A 25,668-nucleotide genomic window follows, 5' to 3' on the forward strand; every position below is an offset into this window, starting at 1 on the left:
GTCAGTGTTTGTGGCCAGACAAAACAAGTCTGAAAAGGTGGTGTTGTTTTTCTATAGCTCATGATCTTCAGAGGATGTGAAGCTGCCTTCCTGTTCTTCCTGGCAGGCTGCTGACATCATCCAGGTTGTCATTACATGGCAGAAGTCCCAAAGAGATTGAAAGGCTCCCAGATGTGCCCAGAGCCATCTTTGTCTGCTGGGGATCAGGTAATCCAGATGTTGTTGTGGCTGGTGAGGTGGAGGAGGTGGGAAGGCAGTCAAAATCTCAGTAGCTATCGTTACTGAGAGCAGAGTCTCGTCTCAATAACATAACGGCGCATCCGTCACCTCAACTGGAAATATGACATTGGTGGCAAATCAGATGGGTCCTGGGCTAAAGTGTTGAAAGTGGGTGAATTGACCCAGCAGAATGGGTTGGTCATGGAATAAGGTATAAAAGTTGGCTTAAGCATGGCATGTTTGTCACCTTCTCTTTCCTTTAGCAATCACAATAGGTATGAATCTCTTTGCCCTTCCCAGCCAGCCTTTCTTTGTCCAGGTACTCACCCTAAACCAAAATCTGGTCATAGTGACCAGAGTGAGTGATTTGAATATCTTCTCATGTTCATTCTACAGACAGCAGTCTCAATGGCTGGTCACCAGAACTGATGCAAGATGGCTATGGGCCACCCTACCACGCCAGCTATGGCCACCATGAAGCTCCCAAAACTGTGATGGGGAGCCTACTTCAGATTTTAACTGTAATCAGACCTGTGTGGTGCAGCTCATCGCGTCACTCAGGTAAGCTGGAATGGATGGAGGTGATAGCTGAAGTGTTTCTTTCCCCATGGGGCACAGAGGCCCATGTGCTTCCTGCCTAACATCATGATCCCAACAGGAACATCTCTGAGGTTCAGTTCATCTTCTCAGATCTTTTCTGTAGGCTCTGAACCAACTTTGTTCTTCATGCTGCTCCAGAGTAGCTGGTGATGCTCATTGCTCCTGTCATTGATACCAATTGGTCACGTACATCTAACAAATGAGAGATTTTCCTGTGAGACTTTGTAATGTCCCCACTCCCCGGACTCAGATTCTTCCTGCATGCTGACTGTGAACAAAACGTTTCTATTTTTAGCCTTGAGGTGCTGGCAAGAAATGCAGCGTATAGATCTGCATTACAGTCAGGTAATAGCACAGCCCCTAATCCTTGGCCTTCGTTTCATTCTGCCTGTACCAAGGACTGCAAACCTTGGTGCTTAATCTATTGCCCTAATTGCTTGTCAGCCACTCTCCCAAATGCAAATAAGATGGAACAATAGGTAAGATTTTTCATGAGAAATTGCATGAGGGATTCAGAAAGCTTAATGTAGGCTGTGTTCAATAATGTCTGTGTTTAAAGTCTGGAGTGCTTATTCTATCAATTTTCTCCTTTCTCCCTTTCTGAATTTTATTTTCGAGCAGGGAAAAATCTTTTCCAAGGTCACAGAGAGGTTACATTTTCAGATGTTTGCAGTGCATCGCTTCAGGGTAGGTTAAAACTCCCTTAATGATCGTAGCCTGTCTTGACTGGAATTCATTTCTTCTGCTATCTTTATCTTATACCTTCCTGAATCCTGTCAGAGTTATGGTGCTGCTAATGTGGCACGACAACAAGGACAGAAGACACTTTTCTCCCGCTTGCTCTTTTTTTAAACCTACAATAGTGATTTGTTGTCTCTTTTTGTCGTCTTCTGCTTTCTTGTGGCTTCGACTTGACAGAAAGGGGCTGCTCAGTGCTGCAGTCAGGATACGGGCAAAAATGGAGCAATGCTCTTTATTCTGGAGGAAACTGGGTTTATTCTCTGTGTACTAGAAAATCTGTTCCTCCGTGCCACCTCTGGTGTCTTTCAAGTTAACACCCCAAAACGGAGCAAAAGGACCACAGCACCCCTTTTGTGGGATGCAAACCCAAAAGGCTGAGGATATTCAGGAATTAAAGACCTGTGGCACTGTGCTGTGGGGAAATTAACTGTAAATGTGGTGCAAACACATTGAGCCTTCTTCTGTGGTGCCTTGAGCTTCAAACCAACCTTCACCTCCCATCACAATCTGCTTGGATTAGAGAGGCACAGTCTGTCTAGCTGGTGAAATGCCTTCAGAGAGGAGAAAGATGCCGCGTGTTAATAAATAATGATAACTGATGATCCTGTCTGGGGGCGAGCAGGGAGGTAGAGCTACAAATTCAATCAACAGGTGCAATTTGCATCCCCAGAGCCAAGTACATGAAACAGCCTATGAGTAAATTAATTACTATTGGAAGGCCAGGGGCTCTTGCGGGACAGCAAGGGATGCACTTCAGCTTATATTTAGATTTAAAGTCTTGGCTTAAGAGACCTTGTCTCCACTTTCATGCTTATAACAGGGACAGGTAACCCTATATTTGCAAGGACAGATTATAGCACAGATAAATTGCTCTTCTCCTACCTAAGGCCTTGAAGCAAAGTCACTGGATAACAGGCTGTCACGGCCATCTGTTTCACTGTCACCTCTGGGTCTGCATTAGGTGCCATCCATCAGCAGAACTCTCACCCAGCATGGAGCATCACCAACCAAAAATGACTTGAAACTGCTGAGAGCTCCCCAAACAGGCTTCTTCTGCTCCTACAACGACATCAAATGCTTCTTTCGCCTTTCTGCCCACATCCTCTACCAGAATTACTCTCTTCTTGGACACCGAGTCCCTTCCAAACTATGGTGACCAACGGAGGCATCTATCTAACGTGTTTCTTTAGTAGCTGTCCCAGCTTTCATCCCACTACCTTTACCAGGACACAGTTACACACTTGACAGAGATTTATATGCTTAAGCACTCTCCTAACTTTTCTCTTTAAGATGATGCTTCCCCCCCATCAACTTTGGCTTTGGACAATTTGTCCCAGCAGCAACCAGAGGAACTGCTGGGTCAATGATTCTCCATTCATGGGCAAACCACCCCTACCAGGAAAATGATTGTTTTGTTCACTGGTGGTGTGTTGCATTGCTAAAAATTTACTGCTGCTGTGAGAATGGTGTTTTCTGGGTGTTGCCAGCAGAACAGGCAACCTAAGGAAGGTCAAGGGAAATCCATTAATTCTATGATTTCTTGTTCATGTGACCAATATTTCTCTGTGTACAAGTGCATTAATATTTTTCTATCCATATTCAAAATGCTTTGCCTTGGTCTACATTTGCTTTTGTCCTCAGTCAATCAAAAGTGGTGTCTTATGCTTGTCCCTAGGCCAGTGATAACCCCTGTTTCTTCCTCCTATCTTTTCTAACCAGTGTTCTCATACACACAGCAAAAATAACATAAACATAAGCACAGTCATAAAATACCAATGAAGAGGATAATGCAATTTCTGAATTCAGTGATAATCATCAAGACTATATTGGTAATATTATAGTGTTCTATATCTCAATTGTTATGTAGCCACCATTACCTCTGGTGTTGAGAATTATCGCAGTCCTGTAGTACAGGAGGGAATTTATACCTAGACCTGTGCTAGCACATCAATTTGTGGTGTGTACATAGCCTGCCCTTCATTGCTTGCACTCTGCATCCTCTAATGAATTCTGTGAGTAAATAAAAACCACAGGAGAATCGAGGTTTCTGATTCCCCTACAAGACGCATCTATGTTGTGCTCCAAAATAAAAACAGAAAGTAGCCTTGCTAATGTTAACTTTTCTGGCATGCAGTACAATGTCTCTATCTTTAACGCTTTCTCTCCCATGGGCAAAAAAACCCCTATTAACAGATTCCTTCTGCTCTGACATCCTTATATTTGTGTTATGCTCATTATGCTCTGATGAGACTAGAAGCAAAACTGGAACCAGCTCATGCTGGGGCAGTGACACCAGTATGACCAACAAGGGAGTGTGAAGAAGATCTTGAGGAGCAGAGCCGGCATCAATACATTGCGAGATGGGCTGTTAGACAATGTCTGTAGGAACCAGCATATGTAATTTCCCGGGGTGAAGGAGAGGGCTGTATCTGCACTGCAAAATAGCTGTTTTATAACCTGTTAACTGCAGGATGGCCTCCAAATTATGTCAAGACAATGATATTAGCCAGTTAAATGCCAAGTGTCAGCAACAGAGATTGCATGAGGATACAGAAAGAACCAAATATGCCAATAAATCCCACTGAAACAGTGCTGACAATTACAGAGCCCTAGGGCTGCCGGGACCTGGGTGTATTTTAAACAAAAGCATAGTGTGGGCAGCACAGGTAACCACTCAGTAGCTGACTAACCCAAATAGAAAGCTGACTGTCCTCAATATAAGTCAAAGTTGTGTCTCTGATATTGAGGGTCATCTGCAGCATATCCTCCTTTTCTGGACAGTCTGTGCTTTGATGCAGAAATTGCTTAAAAGAGTTACAGGTCACAGCAAAAGCAGACTCTGTTCTCCAGGTTTATAGAGCAGTGAGTTTAAACAGAACTGAGATACACAAATGAACGTGCTCCCTGAACCTTCTCTGTGGGACATGAGCATGATGGGTGCACAAGAGAGAAAGAGAATTTAAACCTTAGACCTACAGGGAGAAGGGAGAAAGACCCCCTCTTTGTGCAAAAGTAAATTAGGAAACAATTATGTGGTGCAGGGGAAAAATTACAGTAGTAGCCAGTAAGGAAGACTTCTCTTAATCATCCTGCATTAGCTCAGTGAATTGGAAAATCACGCCAAGTCTGCCAGAGAATATACTGCCCAAACCTCAGCTCAACTGCCGAGCTACATAATGTTTAGCTGCTTGGACAGGAAAATGCACTGCTTCCCATAAAGCATGCCTCCCCGAGAATTACAATCTCTTATTTGCCATGCCAAGGTGGGTGTGTAGGGGGAGAGGATTGGAAATAAATGCCACGAATGCTCCCCGTTGTGAGCGGGGAGTTGGTTTATCTCTTCAGCCCAGAACATAAACCCCACAGCTGCGAGTGGAAACAAGGGTGATTTACAGTGCAAGCCTCCGAGGAGGGATGAGGAAGGTGTTTCTTCTTCATCACAAGCCTGACCCTTGCCTTGTGTGGATACGCGAGGAATAAAAAGTGTGAGATCCTTGAAGGGAGAGGAAAAATAGTGTTTTCCTATGAGAAGTCTTCCCAGGGCCACGCTGACAAATCTGCAGTGCTTTTCATTATGGTGCCATGGAGCACTTAGTGTATGCACCCAGGAAAATGAATTTATCCACAGCTCCAAAGCCATGGGGGTGCCTGTGGTGGAGAAGGCACCAGCAGTTCAGGAGAGGAGCTTCCAGGTGCTTGGACAGAGCTTTGACACCACCTCCCCCTTGACAGTGGTTTCTTTGGTCCTACAGCCCCATTGTAGCTCATAACCAGGGGCTTTTGCAGTGATTAAACCATCAGGCTGGGATCGAGGGGACAGTTTGCTCTGTCACAGGTGAGTGGCCAAGCCAAAAATAATCTCTTCTCTCTTTCATACTTCCCACGTTGACAAAAAAATAGGATAAATCAGCCCTTGGGGAGGATGGAGGTTTATGGTCCACTGATTAAGAGCTCATGTTCACATTAATCCTATTTTAATAATGACAATAATGATTTAGAGTTTCTGCTTCCATTTGAGGAACTTCCACCTTAAGATGAGAAGCTCAGAAATTGAGTGTTTCCTTGAAGCAGTCTCAGAGCTGCTGGCCCAAAATTGCTCCTCATGCTGGCTTGGCTGCTTTCACCAATGCTTGTCACTAGAGGAGCCAAGAGAGGAGCCTGGGTGTATGTGACACATCATCTCATGTAACCACCAGCTGAACCCAACTGTGAGAGTTGGTCTGTGGGCAGGATAAGTAGTAATGGTGTAAGAGAAAAAGGAAGGTTTTTGGCAATTTCCCTTGACTTGGTGGGTGTTTTTACTTGGGCTTTCTGCCTGGGCACCATCCAGAGCATTCACGGTTCCTCCTTGCACCATGTGTGGGTGCGACTGCAGAGGGAACCACTGCCCAACCAACTGATGTATGAGAGGTCCCAGGCGCTAAAAAGCTCTTGAGTCTTGTCACCTCTGCACTCCTGGAAAAAAGAGCCCATTTTCTGCACGGGGATATGACCTGAAAGAGCGTTGAGCTCACACAGGGCTGTTTAGCAGGAAAGTAATTCACTTTGTCTTTGCATCTGTGAGCTGGGAAACACAATGCAGTATCTCATGGCAAGTTACTCTTTAAAAGTAACTGAGGCATACCTAAAACAACGGCTTTTTATCTATTTGTTTATTCATTTTTAATATGCAGAAGTATAAGAGAGAAGCTATTTGATTTTTTAACATTGCAAGAGCTAATAGAATGCTTAGCTGGCTCCTCTCTCGCAAGCATCTCTGCTCCTAAAAAAAAGGTCTAAAAGTCTTCTCTAGAAAACACCTTCCTTTAAAGAAGAGCTTGAGAAATGCCGTTCTTGAATGCCAAGGTTGAGCTTTGTGGGTGGTATCGGACTTGTAAGGGTAACTCACCAAGCTGGTGAAGGAGCGAGATTGGGGGAATGTGCACAAAGGCATCAAGGGCTCTCGCCTTCAGCTGGCAGAGGCAGCTCTCACCGCCATGGTGTTTGCGACCAATCTCAACCCAAAGCTGCTTCAGAGAGTTTTCTTATAGCTGAATCTCACCAGAGGAGCCTCATGGAGATTTGATTTTCCAGGGAGGCAAAATAGCTGCCTGCCTTCCCGAGTTTCTCTCTGCTCCATTTGCTCAGGCTCTCCACATTCAGCAGAAATCCCTCAGCTCTTCCAAAAATCAAACATCCAGAGGCAAAGCTAAGCAAAATAAATTCCTCCTGTCCCAGGCTGTCACTCCGAATGGTTTATACCAATAAGAAACCATTAGTCGCTAATACCACAGGGTCTGTGTGTATGATTGTCTATTTTATAGTGTATTTTCCCCCTGTGTGGGCCTGTGGTCACTGTGTATCAGGAGGCTACCGGTTAATGGAGGGTGTTTTGGGACATCTGTTCTCATGGGGAACCCTTTTCTACCTACACGTGAATGCGATTTGATTCAGCGAAATCCGCTTCAGGACAAAAGTCTAAATGAATCACTTGGACTCTCTCGTTTGTTTCAGGAATGTTGGGATATTTTATTTTAGGTAGATAAAACAGCCAGTTCCATTTTATCACTTCAATCCCTTTTATTTTTAACATGTTGGTGTACTGAAATATTGATGGCATTTTATAACAACAAACCCACTTTAATTTATACTAAATATCCACTTAATAATATATGTGCATAATAACCCTATTTAATATTGTATATATTAATAGATACAATATATATTTAATATAAGTTCTTTATAATATATTAAACCTAGTATAACACAATATAAAATCCTATCGCATTATAATGTAGTTTCATACTTTGCAGTAACACAGGGGTGCAAACAAGCCCACATCAGCATTACCTTCATGCTGCTCTCATTTTTGTTCTGATTTATTTTACATGCATCATGGAATGAATCGGCAGGAACTGATCCCGGCCCACTTTGAAAAGCAGCAGCAGCATTTCCAAGGGAAATTTCCACTGGGAGAGGCTGTGAAAGGAACGTAGCCCCAGCTGGAAGATCTCGACTCAGAAGCACCATTTCCAAGGCCTGTCTAGACATGACAACACAGGATTGATTGCTCCCTGGCTCAGCAGAGCTCAAACTGAGCTGGCGAGGGCACCGACAGCAAACCCTGCCTGGGGAAGATGGGAGCTCTGAGGTTGTGGGTCCACATCCCACACATGGCTGGGCTGACAAATCCATCTCAACTGGAGATGAAGGGAACGCAGATACACCCCTGTGTCCTACAGCCCCAGCTTGGTGGAAAAAGGAAGGATTTGGGTTTAAACTGTCTGCAAAGAGCATCCCTCTGAAGAAGAAAACTTGCTCATGCAGTGAGGGATAGCACACAGCACAGAGAGCTGTAAATAATGCATACGTCCCTCACATGGAGTTTGCTTCAGCCTCATGTTCCTCAGGGAGTCAGCAAATATTATTTCTCTATTCTCTTTTGTGTTGCCGTGAGTGGTGGGCGGCTCTGGGAGACGGGAAAGTCGCTCAGGGGTGCTGTGCTCATCTGCTTTTACATCTTCCTCTCCTTCACTGCCTTCCCAAAGAAACAGCGTACCGAGCAGTGTCGGATCAGCAGTGCTGCCAGGCTCCCCCAAGGGCTGTGGTTGCAGCTGGGTTTGGGGAACAGATTGGCTTAAGGCGTTAAACTAAACACAGATTTTAGAGCACGTAGCAACTGGGGCAAGTGGTGCCTGGGACTGCTGCCTCCCAAGTAAATGAAGCAGGATTTGGCTGCTGAGGAATGACAAGAGACAAAATATTAGCTTATCTCCAGGCTAATGGGAACGCTTCCCTGCAAACAGGTTTGTAACTCCCTGTGACTGCGAACGGAGGGATCCAAAACTCACAGCTGCTGAGCAGGTGCCTGAAATCGTGATTCATTGGTGTCACTTTCCGATTCTCAAAATGCTAACAAGCTCTTCAGAGCCCTAAACTGCTAATTATGAGTCTGAGACTGAAAGGGAGAGTCCAGGATGCCTCCGTGCTATTGAAATAGTCCACACTAGTCTAGCAACAAAAAAATCTTGGTCTGAGCAGATAACCAGGTTTTTGGGACCCAAAATCTGCTAATAAGGTGCTCAGGATGCTTGTGCTTCTCCAAGTCAATTTTTTTAAGCAGTTTGAGAATTTGAACCTTCACTCCCGTGCTTCTCCTGCACTCTTCTCATCTCTGCTTGAGTCCGGTGGGATTTGTGGGTTGTCCCAGCTGGATGCAGCATTTCTTCTGTTTTACAGCCACTGTCTGAGTCCCATGGATCAGTAAGCGGAGAACAACTCTATTAAAAGCCACTGTACAGAGTGGTGTTACACTGACATGTATTTCTCTTCCACAGAGCATCCTGAGATGACTTCAGTTCTACAGAGTCTGACCTACTTCTAAGCCAGGCTGATTTTGTCCGAGCAGCAGCTGCATTTGAGGGCAAAGAGAAGTAAAAGCTTCTGAAATCCAGATCTGGTTTCCTGAATAACACACTCACAGCCCCAGCAAGATCCAGAGCTGCCTGACTTTGGTGTCCTCTCCTTGGCTTTCCTTGCATATCCCTCCCAAGCACAGGCTGTAGCCTTGGCTTTCACAGCAGAGAAGAAAGGAAAGCAGTCTCTATTAGTCATTGCATCATTTGCACAGCCGTCAAATGGGAGAAGTAATTAACTCAAACATGTTTATCTACAGTAATTATAAATTTGCATTGCTCTCTCTATCAACAAAGTGGATTGGGCTCCCAACACTCTCTGAAGAGCTCACATAGCCCATGAATTGCTTTTTTTTGCACGAGCCCTGGATCCTTAGGAGAATCATACTCAGTGCTGGCTCTGTCTATATCCTTTCTGTCTCTCAATAACCTCCTGAAGATCTGGGACTCCTGGGATGTTTCTCAAAGGCCACTCATCACCCTGCAATCAATAGACCCTGCTTTGCTTCCACTCTTCACATGGATGATGGAAATAGCAGCCCAGATAACAAACCTTGCTCTAGGAACAGAAGTAGGTGCAGTGCTTCAGTGTGGCAGTGACTGAGACTATATTTGGATTTTAAAGGAATTTCAGCAGAGAAATCCCAGATTATCCCTGGGATTTTCCACTGCATTGCCAAGAAGCCTTCAATCTGCATTGGCTTTTCTTGCAAGACTCCCATTCACAGAGCCCCTCTGTCTCACACTGCAGGTGGCAAGTGTCACATAATATATTCTGGATTTGTTTCTGAGCTCGATTCCTCACCTTAGACTGTGTTGGAGGCTGCTGGGATGTGGGCTGGCTCTGCGCACCATGCGCGCTCTCTGGAAAAATGCTCCAGTGAACAAACATTCATTAAAAAACAGCAAATATGAATTATAACTGACTGCGTAAAGGTGCTGGTGAATTGACGACATATGCACACGGTCAGAGCAAATGATCTGGAACGCAACAGTGAGAGATGGAAAGCTCTCTCCCATCCCAGTCTGACGTGTGTCGGGGTGGTGCTGAGCTGCTGGCTGGGGCAGACCCTTGGGGCTGCTGTCCTGCTGCATTTTCACCAACACCAACCTTTCACTGCTGACCAGGAGAGCTGATTCCAGCATCCAAGGGAGCTCCGGAAGAGCAGTACGCATCTACTTTTTAGTCTCTCTCCTTGCTGGCTGCATCGGTGAAGCAGAGCATCCCTCCCTTTGCAGCAGGACCAGCCCAGATCTAGCCATCCTGATCCACAGTTCTCCTCTCCACACGGGTAATCCCTTTGGAGAAGGGTTGTAGGTGAATCTAGCAAAGCACAAAAGGGTTTCAGTACTACAAACTCTGGCTGCAGCACAAAGCAGTGTCAGCGGGGTCATTGCGGGCCTTGCTTTGAGTGAAGCTTTCAACCACAAAACTTGGGATCCAAAATAGGACAAAATGGACTCAGAGCAAAGAAAGGAGGTTGAATTGCATGTTCAGCACAAAGCTGTGATGCCAGTCCCAAATTTGTTAGATAATAACCCATAAGTCAACAGAAAGTGAGTCTTAATTAGTCCACATCTGGGCCTTGGTTTGTCCTAAATGCATTCCTGCGTCACTTGATGCCAACTCTCCAGCTCACTCACTCCCTTCAGGCATCACAGAGCATCTTTCAAGGGAGCTGATTTACAATTTCAGCCCATAACACAACCCCGCAAGGCACGTTTGACGTGGCTCCAGGTTTGCCCGTGAATGTTTCCATACAGCTCTAATTAATAGCAACAACAACCGCTTTTGAAGCCGTGGGAGGGAAACCCCGGCGGGCAGAGCGAATTCTTCTCTAACCGCTACCACTGTCTTGTCTCTCTAGGAAACCCGAGGGCAAACTTCCAGATTTCTTTCCTCTCCTGCAGTATGTGGCAGCGCTGCAGGGGAGCCACGCTTTGTAATGAAAACAGTGCATTTGCTCCTGCTTATTTATGGGATAATAGACCAGGTGCTCTGTTTTGTGAGACAATAATCAGCGTTCTCAGGTGGATAAAATCGAGACCAACTAACTCATTTCTGCAGAGGGAGTGTATTATTGTCTTTTCAACTAAGGTTTGCATTTCCCCCTCTGTTGTATTACGAGTACTGGAAAGCTATTAGTCAGAATCAATCTAGATGATGCTTTTCCCTCTTTTTCTCCCTTGCTGCTCAGAGACCCCGTAAATCAGAGATAACGTTATATTATTTTTAAGCAATAGAGATGACAGACCATCTTCCTGATCAATTTTTGTACAATGTCTAATACAACAGTACCCCAGGGGCTCACAGATCCTGCATCGATACAGATAAACAAAAATCTCACCATATCCAGTGCCTTGATTTCAGTCAGATTGGCCATTAGCAAAACCCCCCAGGACATTCTCACCACCCCTGGAAGGTTAAAACGTTGAATAACACTCAGGGATGTCCTCAACTTGACATTATCATGTAAGTTTGAGAGACTGTTAGACTGGAGATGACTGTCTGCAGTTGAGGTGCCTCGCACTCATGATTTGGGTAGATGCTCATAACAAGGAACTAAAACACCCTCAGCTGCATGGGTTCTTCACACAGCACTGGACAGGGTTAAGCACCCAAAGGACTTGCACCCTGATGGACTAAGTGTTAATATCTCCATCCAGACACAGACAGGGTCTGAGTTACTCAAATTTCCAGATCTTACAAGCTGTGTATCGAAATCTTCCCGTGATCAAGAAAATACAGAATTCACACTATGTGTCTCCAAGAACTGAAGCGAAAGAACTTTCCAGGACCATGTGTTTTTGGGTTTCCCAGGCATCACCTTTCTGAACTGAGACCAGATGTGCCAAACACCCACGATCCAGGTGTACACACAATCCATTCCTTCAGTGAAGGACACTTTTGGCGTGCATCGTTTTGGAGAGGTCCTTGAACGCAGCCTCCTGTTACTGGCAACCACATCATATAATCCCATCCGCAAGGGATGATCCTGCTTTAAAACCTGCTAGGCTTTTTATCCTCATTATTCCCAGTTACTTCAAGATTTCATTCCTTCAGGCATTTAAATAAAAACCCAAACCTTTCTAACTTCAAGCATAGAGTTATCTATGACCAATTTACACCATTCGCTCCAAAGCCAGCACCATCATTTAGCTGAAAACAGTTCAGTGCTCATCCCCTTGATGCGTTTTCTACAGAGCAATCACATCCCTTCACGCAGCCTTTGCCTTGCTAGCTTAAACAAGCTGAATTCTCATAATCTTCTCTCCTAGAACAGGTGCCTCTTTTCCTTAATCCTCCTCTGTACCTGTTCCAGTTTGGGTTCAGTTGTTTCTGAACGCATGACCAGCTGTTCACTCTGCACTAGCATTTCGCGCTGCTCTTTCCAATGGCATTAGCATATCCTGATCTCCATAAGAAACAGTTTTGTAAGGATCCTTGGCAATGTATGCAACGTTAAAACAGTCAATTATAAAACACTAGTCAGGACCTTTGCCTTATTATTGTCGTAGTTTACAAATCTATATAAAAATTCTTGGGTATGGACTACTCTGAGCCACCGCATGTATCAACTGGGATAGACATGCAAAACAAATAGGCGAGGATGGAGCACTAAGAAGGTGTTTGCTTGATGATGTTTGAGACCTTTATCCTTCAAAAAATCTATTTTTCAGTGCCCTGTGATGGTGCAATCTTTCCCTTTTCCCCTTTCCAAAATGCTGCCACAGATGTAACTCCACGAACCAAGAGAAACCTCCTCTCTGGAGCCGAGACTGAGCTGCTCCGTGTGGCTCACGTGGGGGGTTTGGTTTCTGGAGAGGAAACCTTTTACATTGCACTCTGAGGTCTTAAATATTATTGTTCCCTGTTAAGTGTGGGTTAAGGGGGGAAAATAGAAGTACTTTTCTCTCTGGCTCTTTTGCAGCTCTCATAAAGGCATATAAAAACAATAATGAGCCACTCCAGCACTTTAAGCAGTCAGGCAATGATGAACAAGACCCACTAAACCACTTCTGCCTTCGCCAAGGGCACTCTGGATTATGCTTGAACCTGTTTTAACCTTAGCACTTAACCTCCTTTTCCACAAAGTTGCCATTGCATGGCAACAACCATGATGGAGCTCAAAATAACAAGGCAAAGGAATAGCTCCCTGAGAAGAAAGGAATGTTTACTTCACAGCTGGGGCTGGGTTTTAAGAAGTGTAATATATCTACTTGCTAAACCTCAAAATTTTAAAGAAACAGGAAGATAATTCTATGTTACTAATAAAGCAGGGAGGAAAGCTATGAAATTCAGCATGGGAGTATTTTTTTATGATAATCTGGCACAAAAAATACAGAGAAAGAACACAGCTAAGTGTTATTTCCAGCAATGGAGACTCAGATGAATGTCCCTCACTCCCTTCAACTCAAATCCTTTCTTGGAGTCAAGATCACAGAGGCACTAACCATAGAGTCACCTGGGTTGAAGAGACCTTCAAACTCATCCAGTGCCCCCCCTGCCATGACAGGGACATCTTCACCAGCTCAGGTTGCTCAGAGCCCCGTCCAGCCTGGCCTGGGATGTCTCCAGGGATGGTTCATCCACCACCTCTCTGGGAACCTGGGCCAGGCTCTCACCACCCTCATTTTAACCACAGACTCCCCTTTCCCCTGACCTTCCCTTCGTCTCCCACCTTGCACTGAGTAGGCAGAAAAACACAGCATGGAGCTACTGGAAACTGTCTCTCAGCTCATGAGCAAGATGCAAAACCTCCCCCCGAGGGATATCTCAGGAACATGGGGTTACCCGCAAGTATCATATGCATAAAACTGCGATTTAGTCCATTGCTGCTGTAACAAGTGATAAAAAAATCATCATCTGCATCACTGAATCATCTCTGTCCTTAGGAATTCAGTGAGAGGGGAGCTTGACTGAAAAACATCACATTGATGTGGCCTGAGGGTCACACACCCAGTCGCTGGAAAATCTCAAGCCTGGATTTGCCTGGACAGAAAGCAAAGAGAAATTATGCCAAGTGGGGCCATGAAACACTGCAGGGAGATGGAGCTGCTCGGGCACATGCCTTAAAGGAGGGGAAGACTGAAGGTTTTCTTAGCAAAGAAGGTGCATGCTATTTTCTGGGTTTATTGTGTTTAATGGATGTGTGTGTCTGTTTTTGAAAGACAAGTGCAATTACAAGAACGTACCTGACTCATACATTCATTTCTTCTCCTGATAGGAAAAACAGCAAGGAAGGACAACAATACACAAGCTAAAAGGGCTGACAATTAGAGTGTTAACTCTTCACTTACACCTCTTCCCCGCCTTGTGAGATCACTTTGCAAATGGGAAATGTGTACCTACATACCTGATTTGCCACAAAATAAATGCACAACACATTTCCCCACCCCTGGTGATTAAATTGTCCTTGCTTGATCTATAGAGTTTGCCACATTAATTTACCTGTGGTAGCTGCATTTTACTTCAACCCACCTGCAAGGGCTACCATTACACATTGTTTTGGAACATGGGAAGAAAACATTCTGCAATTAATTGTACCGACAAACAGCCAACAGCGCATGAAATGGAGGAGTAATCTTAGGCTTAGAAATACCTTAAACACATTTAAGAGCATTCCAAAGTGGAAGGGAGGGAGAGGTTTTACTTAGGGATGCTGTTTAGCCTGCAGGCGCTTGCAGAAGCTATCTGGGATTTGCAGAGCTGGGAATCGCTGTGGATGCTCAGGTGCGCTGCGTACCTGACTTGCAAACAGAGCAAGCAAGGCTATCAAAATGGGGCTTTTTTTTTGAGTGAAGACATTGCAAAGAAAAATCTGTTTGGTTTTCATTTCTTCCAAAAAGGAGCGATGGATGTTCTTGTCTCTGCACAGAATCACAACTCGCGTCATTCTCTGAGGTAGGCTAAAACAAATCCCCTCCCTTATTTAATTTTTCATCCATTTAAAAAATAGATGTTTAATAATCAGAAGGAACCAGGAAGACAGCCCTTGCCGCAAAAAGGTGACAATTTTACCGTCAATTTGAACTGAAGCATGTGAACGCCGCACTAACATGGTGATACGGATGCTTGTGCCTAGGTCGGCTGTTCCTACCCACACCCCAACTTATATTTGCATCCGTGCTTTTCCTTGGTAAACTTGAGTTTAGGTCTCTCCTAACCACCAGTTTTCATGAAACTTGTAGAAACAAAGCATTTTTGAGACTTCTCCTGCTCTTTCAAATGGAAGCAAAATTGCTGAAACCTTCTGTCATCAGGAAATAAGGCTAAAACTGAGCCATCTCCAGAAAGCTCGGAGGATGGTCTATCAGAAAGTGTCTTGCTCTGAAACCTGCCCTTTGAAGAGGAGACCTGTTTGAAAGCAGAATATGAAATCCCCTCTTCAGAGAAAGCCAGGTATAACTCGGGGATCACCTCTAGTAACAGCAGATGATACCAGATTTTCCCTCAAAACCCATGTAAAATAGAGCCTGGAGTGCACTTGGCCTATAAATACAAGATGCAGAGACTCCATGGGGTAAAAAGTTCCCCAGTTCTAGGTGACTTTTTCCATTACTTAATTCAGAACCAGCTGAAAGTCAGAACGTCCACTCAATGAGACATCCCAGCGTTTCAAGATTTGATTTTGCTCTGAGATTTTATTTTAAAACTAATTTCACGGAAAGCAGAAATGCTTGAAGATAAAAAGCTTTCATTTTTCTCAAGGGAGATCTCATCCCCATCAGCGTACCTTTAGGAAGGCAATTTTTTTTTGCATTCAGAAAGCATTTTCTGATAGAAAGTTTCCAATGGAAATGCTCAGACCAATTCCAGGTTCATCAATCTGGGTTTCAAAAACCCACGCTTGCTTCTGGTCTGAATTTGGTTCTCTTTGAGCCAACCTCAGGACTCTGCTTCCTTCTGCTATAAACACAGTTTTCTCCCATTTTTGTCTCACCTCCCCTCTTCCTGCTCTGCCTTCACCCATTTTACTTTAACCTGCCACTTCACACCCTGCACAGCAGCTCAAGATACACAATATAGATTGAGAACGAGGAGCCATGGCTCAACCTGAAACGACACACCAACAGACGCAGAGATGCAGCACAGGTTTCTGAACACTAAGGCACCCACCACAGAGATGGTTTTTAGACTCCTATAGGCACTATAAGAAAAACTTGAGCATTTTTGTAGTATTATGCCTGAATACCATGGAAAAATCATTTCCTTCCTTGATCTATTTTGCCCTAGAGATGCGGATGTACAGAGTCATCATCATAGGACTGACCTCTAAGGGTCTCTTTGTACTAGCAAGTGAAAAGAGAATGATTTTCCAGGGATGGATGCAATTGTGGGGGCTGACAGCATGATCCCCCTCTCATTAATGTCTTTAGGAGGCAAACTCCAGTGGGGTTCAATAGAAATAGGATTGGTTTGTCAGTCTGGGATTTGCCTTTTCCCACAGCTCATCCTTAACAGAATAGACATTAAAATGTCTATACCATCGCATCTTCTCACTCACAGCATCACCCCATGGTCGTTTGTGTCCCTGTAATTACACACACCCTGCATGGAACTCGTCGCGGTTGGTGTCAAGCAGCAAACGGCACTAATGTTAATTTGACCGCAATCCCTTGTTGTTGCCTTCGCGGAAACAAATTCATTTGTTATTCATGCGGTTGTCACATGTATTTGAGGAGATGCTCCATCATAATTTAGCATGAGTTAATGGCCACTTAAAGCCTTCCTGGAGCATCCGTAGAAAGGATGGTGGCCGTGGGGTTCATTGCCAGGGTGGTATACAATAAATGCAGTTCGGTCAACGAGTATGAAGCTTCTCATCTGGCACAGCAACCCCTTCTCTTAATGAGGGCATGATATCCACACCCTATCTCGCCATGCTGCTCATGAAAACCGTTTCAATTCTTACATGAAGATTGGTTTGGATGGGAATATTGTTTGAGAATCTACCACGGCAGCAGTTTTCACAAGATCTCAGAGGAAATCAGAGCACAGAACTGGCTCGTCTGATAGGAGCAGAAAACTGAGCAACTGCTATTGCAGATGAAAAGGCCTTGATGGCCCAGGCTTCTTTGCAACGGGTCCTCTCTGGAAATGCAACCAAGTGCAGATTAAACATCCTTCCCTCTGCCTCACCCTGAGCATATATATGTGCATTTTCCATTACTGTTCGCTTCTACACTTCACACTCCCTGACCTCATGCAGAGGCTAAATCCTTTCTGCAACAACAACAAATGATCAAAACAATTCAGCTTTTCTTCAAATAACGGAACGTACTTCAATTGTAAATATTCACAGCTGGGTGGAAGTTGTTCCTTAGCGGGCCTGAGCATTCTGGTGTCAAGCTGTTTAAATGCCCCACAAGCTCTTTTACTTCCAAGGGGCAATTTTATTTTCTGGTGCCCACCTCCTCTCGCTCAGTTTCTATCTGAGCTTGTGATGCCCAAGAGGTTTCCTCACACTTATTTGCAGGTCTGGAAATCCCAACGACCTTTCATAAGACCATTCAGGTTATGCTCATCCTTCAGTAAAGGGAATACATTTAAGGCTTTTTCTCTTGACCTCTCAGCAGATGCAGGTGGCAAATTAGCTGTTGACTTGTGTGACCTGCAACTGTAGGAACTGTTCCTGTTTTCCTTCCTCTGCAAGAGCACCTCTCTCATAGCTGTGCTCATCTTGGAGACAAGAAAGATTTTCATGGGTCTGTCTTTCCAAAGAGCCCTTCTATTGAAAGCCACAGAAAGTGTAACATGAGCCCAGCAGGCAAAATACATTCTACATCTTTTGAAAACTATATACATATACCTATGGCAGTAACACATCCATCCAGCACCCTGCTTAGGCCCACTTTATCACAGTATCTGGGCAATATATTGCATTTTATTACCTGTACCCTGACCAAGCGTCCTGCCTGACAACAAATTAATGCATAATTCTGCTGCACGGGCCAAGCTGAGTCTGGTTGGCGCTCCAGGTATATATTCCTTTAACAAATGCCTTTGTGAAGGTGTAGGAGGGACTTGCAGATGCCAGAGGAGATGGAGATGGCTCGGGTTGACCTCACTGTCCCTGCTGCTCAGGGAGAAGGAGCGGAATGATGGATTTAAGGGTCTTTTTAAGGAACCTCAGCTGTCTCCTCCTAAAGCAAATAGGGCTGGAAGGACAGGAGCTTGCTCAGAGAAACCATGACAGGTTCATTACGGAGTCAGAGCTGTGAATGCCTGGGATGCTCAGTGCAGACAGAGTTGTCAGCAACTCTTCATTTTAGGCCAATGTTTTTCCTTAGGTCAGGAATGTGAACTCAAACTTGTACACAAGGCTCACAGAGGAGAACGTAACCATCTTCCCAAATTGTCCGTAATTTTCCATGTTGTCGTTGAAGACTGAGAGTGAATTGAGCATGAAAAGATGAAAAAGAGATGTGCACCTGCTTTTTATTATGGAATCACAAAATGAATCCGGTTGGAAGGGACCTTAAAAAGCCATTCAGGCCAGCATTGAAATCAGACCTATTTTCTCTTTTAATAAAGTGAAAACTGTTTCACTTCATGACCACTGGTTTAGAATTTTGCCCCTTTCCTTCCATGGGGATCATGGACACTGAACTGCAGCAGTCAGGACTTTGCAAGGTGTGTTCAGGGTAAACCCAGAGTGGTTCACATCATGTTTTTTCACATGTGATCACTGCACTTAGTCAGATAAGCAAAAGATTCTGCAAGAGGGAACATCTGGGAGGTTATTTATTATTTGTTGGGAACTCTCCAAGGGCATGAAGTGTAGGGAAGAAGTTTGCGACCAGTTATGTTCCATTTTACCTCTCCAGATGGAAACTGTGCTGCTTTTTTAGTATGTTTGGGGTCTTCGCTTAGAGTTTTGGGCATGACTAGATTTAAATCTGGTTCATGTAGAAAGAGCACAAGTACATTTTAATGTTTCCCATGGTTTCACCCTTTATCTACTGCAAATGGCAGCTGGACCCAGGAGACCTCCCTGTCATCGGGGAAACCCTGTGAGATGAAATGTCTCTGTTGCAGAGAGCCACGGGCTGAGGAAACACCAGGACATGGTGGCTGACAGACATTTATCATCCTTGTTCTCTGTTTTCTACAACCTTGCCTCTCCACAGCTTTCCCAGCACTTTAGTTCTCAGTGTCTGTCTGGTATCAAGGCCATTTTGCAGGTAGCAGAGCTGAAGTGCAGGAAGCCAGACTCAGAAGTATTTATAATGCAAAGGAAGGCCTCATGTCATTTCCAGGAAAATGTTGATGAAGCCTTGCAGCCCTCAACCATCTCCTCTGTCCTTGCAACTCTAATGACATCCCTCTTGCTCAGCATTTCTTCCTCATCTCAAGGGCAACGTTTGCATTTTGCTTCAGCTCCAGATGCTGTTTTGAGTGCAAATCCCCCCAGCACATGAGGTGCGGATTGTGGGACAGAGGAGCTCTCACTTGGCTTCCTGATGAATAATAGTGATGAATGGGAATCACTTAGAAGACAAGAGCAGTTCTTGCTCTGCCTGAAATGAAGCAGCCGGGTGCACGACACAAGCCAAGGCCATGGGCAAGGGAAGGCTGAGCCCACAGCTGGCTCTTAGGCACAGAAGTGCTTTGTCTTTCCTCCCTGTGCCTCATCTCCCTTGGCATTCAAACCCCTCTGATCTCCAGCTGTCTCTGATACTTTGACTGTGCTCATTTCTGAGATACCTCAGGTCTTGAGATTATGTCCCATTTCAAACCTGGAGTGAGGGAGGGGACTGTACCTGGTCAAGAAACAGCTTAAACCAGGACACAACACAGACCTCTTGAGAGAAAACTAAGGAGGAGTTCATCCCTGTGCTGCTCAGGTCTTGAGTCAGGCCAATGTCTCCAACTTGGATCACCCACATCCCAGCCACGCTTCTGAAGTTTCTGTCCTATAGGAGTTGTTTCATGCAGTGGGAATACTTAATATTAAAGGACTTAAAATTGGGGTTGACGTGAAAAGAAGTTCTACAGCCTTCTCTTTGTCAGATTTTAATTCCAGTAACCATTCAAGACCCAGGAAGCTTTCTTCATGAACAGATCTTCATCCCAACCACCATCCTCCCACGAAACTTTCTGGTGAATGTTAAAGCACTGTCCTAACATTTAGTAATAAATAAAATAATAATAATAAAATAAAGGTCTGCATTTCTCAAGGGCATGGTTTGCATGTCAGACAGATACATGATCCAGGAACAACCCACCTCATTTTAGACACCCAACCAAAACACCAACAACAGTAACACAATAACCCTCTGCTCCCTCCTGTGCCTACATCCACGCACATTTTCCAGAAAAAAATTGTGAAATAGAGAGAAGTTATGGTTTTCCAAATCAAGCAGCCACCACCCTGATTTTTTCTTGAGGAAAGTGGAAGTTGTATAACAGGAGATGAGAATGGACTAATCAGTATAAAAAGCAAAAGCTATTTACTAAATACTGGCCTAGAATGGGAAAAAATATGTATGGAGAATGATAGATTGACAGAAACTCATGTCTCAAAACAAATATCCACGAGATGATCTCGATTATGTGGACACTGTCAGTAAGAATATGTATTGAAAATAAATCAGTTATATCCTTCAATTGTCATAGCCACTGTAAATAAATAGACACCTGGCAACACAGGCAGGGCCGGCACAAGCCAAGTTATTGTGTTACCTCTAAAATGAATTGAATGTGTGAGGAGAAGCACACACTACGTGTTCCATTTAGCAAATGACCCAACTGGAAAACACATTCACACACCAGGACGCACACCCGCTGCCATCGTTTGAATTCATCTGGCAGGGATGGCTTTCTCAGCAAGGTGAGGCTCAGCCCACTGCCCCTGCCGCTCGTATTCTCTGCATCTTCTCCCAGGTCATCCCATCAACCATTATACATTCGCCCATAGGCTGAATGAGTTTTCACAGACTTTTCTCCCCCATTGTCCCTTGTATTTGCTGTGCCACATCTTGCAAGGCTCCCCTGCTGTTGCTCAGTCCATCTCATACTGGAACAGCAAAGGAGCACAAGCCGCACCGACAAACCCAAGAAAAAGGCTTTGCTCAGCACACCCACAGAGAAACCCAGAAAATCGAGGGCTGATGAGCCGCGGCTTTGCCACGCTCAGCAGCAGTAGGATGGGAAGACCTTAATGTCATGTCGAGCAGCATGAGCACAGCTCCCCCAGCAAAATGCCATCTGCGAGGTCATTTCCAACCAAGACCTCCTGGGAGGAACAATGCGGAAAAAAAGGAGAGGATTTCCTTGGCTGCTGCTATCAGGCTTCCCTCCTCCAAATACTCCAAGGGAATGGGTTTGCTAAAGCGCGTTCTGCCAATTTTCTGTTCTTCATTGCTTTGCCTACAGCAGAGGTCTGCATTATCTTATCTGCTGCTCAGGAGTCAGCACATACTCTGCTAAGACCTTGCTGTTCCCTGTGGACATATCTCTGCAGAAAAGCTTAGGAGGCTCATTCCTCTGAGCAGACCATAATATGGGGAAACATTGTCTGGGAGGCATTAGACAATATCCCGAGGAGAAGGAACAGAGAATGTAAGGAAAGCACAGCACAAATCCTGTTAATAAAGCAGCAACACAGAACTGGAGCAGGGGAGCGGAGGAGGAAGGAGGGTAAAGCCACGTTTCCAAAGTGCCAGGACGCTGCCATTCCGGCTTCTGCTTTTCCACGTGGCAAAAGCAACGCGTGCTTTATTCAGGGGACACACTGCACACAACACACACCCCCCTGTGCATCGAAAGGGACGGCTGACCAGCTGGCAACGCCGCACTAACTTCTTTAACAGAACCTTATCACGGCATTAACTGCCTTGGTGCAGCCTTCTGCTGCAAAACTCCCTCCTCTTCTGCTCCCAGATGCATGAATTTGGGAAGGATAGAAAAAGAGCTGGAGTTCTTCACCGTGATGATGTATAACAAAACTGCTCTGGGATTCACACCCTCTGTTTCCTGACAGGAAAGAAATCAGGCTTCAGTGGTGATGCTCCTGTTTTCCCAACCGGTAATGCAGCAGAATGGATGGGCTGTCACAGAGCCCATATGCAGTTGCAACAGGTCGCTGGTGATTAAATGCAAAATTCATCCAGGACATGAGGTTCTGATTCAGCCCGGAGGCAGCTGAAAGACCTTTACAGCATCCTCCCTGTGGAAAGACCTACTCAGCTTTCAAGCAGATGCTTTTTATCTCTGAGAGGTAAAGTCTGGAAGGAAAACAGGGTTGTTGTGTCCCCTTTGAGTGCTGCTCCCTGGATTTCCATAACCTGAGAGATTACCTGGAGCCAGTGAAACTGGAACACATGGCTCTGTTAGAAAGGCACAGCAGGCGATGATGCAAGATGTTGTCTTCTGGATCATCTAGGAGCTGCTTTGCAGAAAGAGCTGAAGTATTTGCTGAATCTCTATAGTACTTTGACAAGGACAAGCACTGTCAGTCTGTAATACCCTGTCTGTTTTGGCTGTCCCTAACCTGTTTTAGCAGGGCAAGGGTTTATTCAGCAGACAGGGAATGTTTAGTCTTTCTGGAAACTACTGTAACCCCCATGAGAAAAATAAAACACCAATCTATATGTCATTGTTTCGTAAGCAGCTACCTCGAAAAGCTGAACAGCCAGGGAGATGAGATGACACCCCACCATGTCCCAGGGGGCCTGCCAAGAGCTTCTGCTTTATATGAGAACAGGACCAGCTTTGTTTAAGTCTTGCAGATATTTTGACAGTGCTGTTTTCTTGCTGGACTTGAGGCCTTTGCATTCAGCTGGTGTTTGTTGCATTACTGGGAAGTGCATGGGCAGAATCCCTCCCTCTCCCCACACCCTGACCATGGTTAGGGGATGTCTGTCTGTCCTGTTGGGATCTGTCCTCACTCCCCAACTCTTTTGTCCCATGTTTCTCCTTTTCTATCCCATTCTCCAGACTTAGTCGCACATCTTTTTAGCAACTTCTCCTAGTGACTCTCTTGATGCCTTCCTACAACTTGCACGGCCCAGGCTCTGCCCAAGGAGCAGAAGCACAGGAGCAGTTTGCCTGGATACCCAGTCTGAAATGAGCAAGGCATCAGTGTTATACACAAGCAATAACTGAGGCATGAAATTATATGTCCCTGCTCAGATGTTTAAAGAGAGCACAGTCTGGATGATGGCAATGACTTTTGTAGCATGAGTCAGTTGGACTCACTGGCTAAGAGACCCAAAAGCAGCAGAGACAGAAAATATTCCCTTCTCCTAAAAACAGACAAAAATCATGCTGACGAACCAGACCGCCACAAAACCTGTTATGACACCTGCCTGTCTGCAGGACACAGAAGTGAGCAGAACACGCAGCATCACTCCCAGAGACACAACCAGCTGCAAGCAGCAGCGTTACAAACTCCAGGACCACTGATCCCCCCAGTCAGTTCGGTTGGTACAAAGGGACCAGCGTGACCTGAGAACAAAATACAACTGAGCTCAGTCCGCAACCCACATCTCTGCCAGGACAGGACCCAAACCCCCAGCCTGTGGGGAGCAAATCCTGCAGCCCAGCCACACACAGAGAGCACCACTTCTTCCAGGTAACCTGCTTTTTATCTTTATTTTCAGCTGATATTTGTTTTTGCCAGTCAAGCTACCCAAGCCAGCCTGCACTGCCATCAGGGTGTCATCCAGAAGCTGGAAGCCGAGCAGCATCTGCTTCCTTCAGGATCCTCAGGCTACCGGCTTGCTCCACCTCCCCACCAGCCTAAGAGCAGACTCGGTTTAGAGCAGAGACTGATTTCTTCTTCTCCTCTTCTTTCCCCCCCTTCTCTCTAACACAGCATCAGGAAGGGACCCAGCTGCTGCCCACACTGTGCAGCAAACTAGGATTTATGAGCCATGACCACTAGGAACAAACAGAAAAATTTCCCCTTCCAAGATTTCAGCAAGGCTACAAACACCGGGGAAATATAACTACTCAATGGACATCACTCAGACCATCCCCGAACGCCTGCCCCTCTTGCTGGCCTCTTTCCAGCCCTCTCTACCTTCTCCAGCTGGCTAACATTCACTGGCCAGAGCAGGAGACCCCCAGGCCCCCTCTGATGCTCAGCAGGACCCATCTGACACCCTGATCTGACACCAAGCAGCCTCCTGGGAGCTGGGGACCTTATGCAGGATGGAGGCTGGACCTGCTGCAAGCCCCTTGCAGGGCTGGCCCCACGTAACCCCGTTAGGGCTCCAGCAAACAAACTTCAACTCCACAGGCTGCCTCCTCCTCTTCTGTCCTGCCAGAGCCCAGCAGACACCAGCCACTCATCGCACTGCGCCCACACAGGCTGGCCAGTGACCTCCAACGCTGTCCTGGTCCTACCACACCACCACCATCCGCACACCCCGAGAAGGGAAAAGCAGAGTGTCTGCTCATACTCACAGTTTTGAAGTCCTCATGGTTGCACTCTTGGCCTTTGAATTTGCAGTACAGCATCATATCCTTCAGGTCGTGGCCGACCCGCGCCAGGAACTCCTGCATGTTGAAAACTTTGGGTTTATACTGCTTAAAGTTGGCCTTTTCTTGGAGGATGGCTAAGACAGCGGGGTCAGCCAGGTGAGGGTTGGGGATCTGCAGGTTGACGTCGAGCAGAGCCAGGAGCTCCCCGGCGTGGTACAGGTCGTTGGTGGTGAGCCGGGAAAAGCGAAACTCATTGAGGTTACAGATGGTGACAGCAGGGAACACCAGGCTGTTTGCCACAACCTCATCCACTTTGGTCACGTGCTGGTAGGAGAAGTAGAAAGCCACCCGGTCGGAACTCTCAACCAGGAGGAGACCCAGCGAGCCCACAAAGGCCAAGGTCCAGAGCAGGCGACGGATGGTCACTGGCCCATAGACAAAGACGTGGCGGATCCCGTGCAGCGTGGAGGTGTTGGCAAAAATCTGGATGCTGGAAGGCTGCAGGCTGCCCATGCTGCCCTCGCTGGTGCTGTCCTTGAGATCCATCAGGGGTAGGTAGTTAAATCCTGGCACTGCTTTTTGGGTCAGTCTGTAGCTGGAACTGGGATCCGGATCCCTCCCCTCCCCTCCTGAAAGTAATTAAACCCTTTTAAGGGTGGGAGAGAGAAGAACAATCTCAGACCAGCTGCTGCAAGTTTATCCCACAAGCTCAGCAGTAGCTTCACAGGGGTAAATATTTATATAAAATCCATTCAAACTCTTGCTCTTGATTTTCTCGGTGCGATAAGAAGGGCTGGTTTTATTTAGGGAGACACCAAGGTGATGTGGAAGAGATGTGGGTGGGCAGCGCAAGCCGAGCCAATGGAAATAAAGTCCTCCCCCTACACACACACATGCACACACACACACACGCCGAACAGAGACGAGATTAAGCGAGAGAGTGAGCTTAGAACAAGTCGAGGCAGCTCACAGCCTGTTAACTGGTGCGTAAAAGTCCGAGGATGCTGCTTCCCGGAGCCGATGTCCTGCAGAGCGGTGGGGTTTTCAGACCGATCGGGTGATGCTCCCCGCGCTCCGAGGATGCGAGCTGCTGGATCCAGGCATCTCTCTTCCTCCACACCCCTCCATTTTGGGCAGGGCTCCAAGAAATATCGTCCCCAGAAACCTCAGCCAGTGTTACTTCCAAGGGCTTCTCCCAGGGAAAGGTGGGCAGCTAATTCAGCAGGAGAAATACGAGAGGCAAAGGGGGAGGGAAAGGGAAAGGCTAAAAAGAAAAGA

At 45.8% G+C, this 25,668-nt stretch overlaps 1 protein-coding gene across 3 annotated transcripts in view; it reads right to left on the bottom strand.

Moving 5' to 3' along the window:
* ASIC2 (acid sensing ion channel subunit 2) overlaps positions 1 to 25,385 on the bottom strand; it is a 400,281-nt gene extending 374,896 nt beyond the window's left edge. Inside the window, exon 1 of one of the 3 annotated variants that reach the window (XR_011735541.1) lies at positions 24,373 to 25,367. Coding sequence is in view for 2 of the 3 variants with exons in the window: in XM_065856399.2 (XP_065712471.1) it covers positions 24,373 to 24,936 (564 nt within the window). In the remaining variant the exon portion in view is untranslated. Of the gene's footprint in view, positions 1 to 24,372 lie in introns of all 3 variants that reach the window. The other 2 variants (XM_065856399.2, XM_071798184.1) reach the window with 2 other exon arrangements.
* Between the last annotated feature and the right edge of the window lie 283 nt (positions 25,386 to 25,668).

Source organism: Patagioenas fasciata, chromosome 22, assembly GCF_037038585.1.
Source record: "Patagioenas fasciata isolate bPatFas1 chromosome 22, bPatFas1.hap1, whole genome shotgun sequence".
In the NCBI taxonomy this organism is placed as follows: Eukaryota; Metazoa; Chordata; class Aves; order Columbiformes; family Columbidae; genus Patagioenas; species Patagioenas fasciata.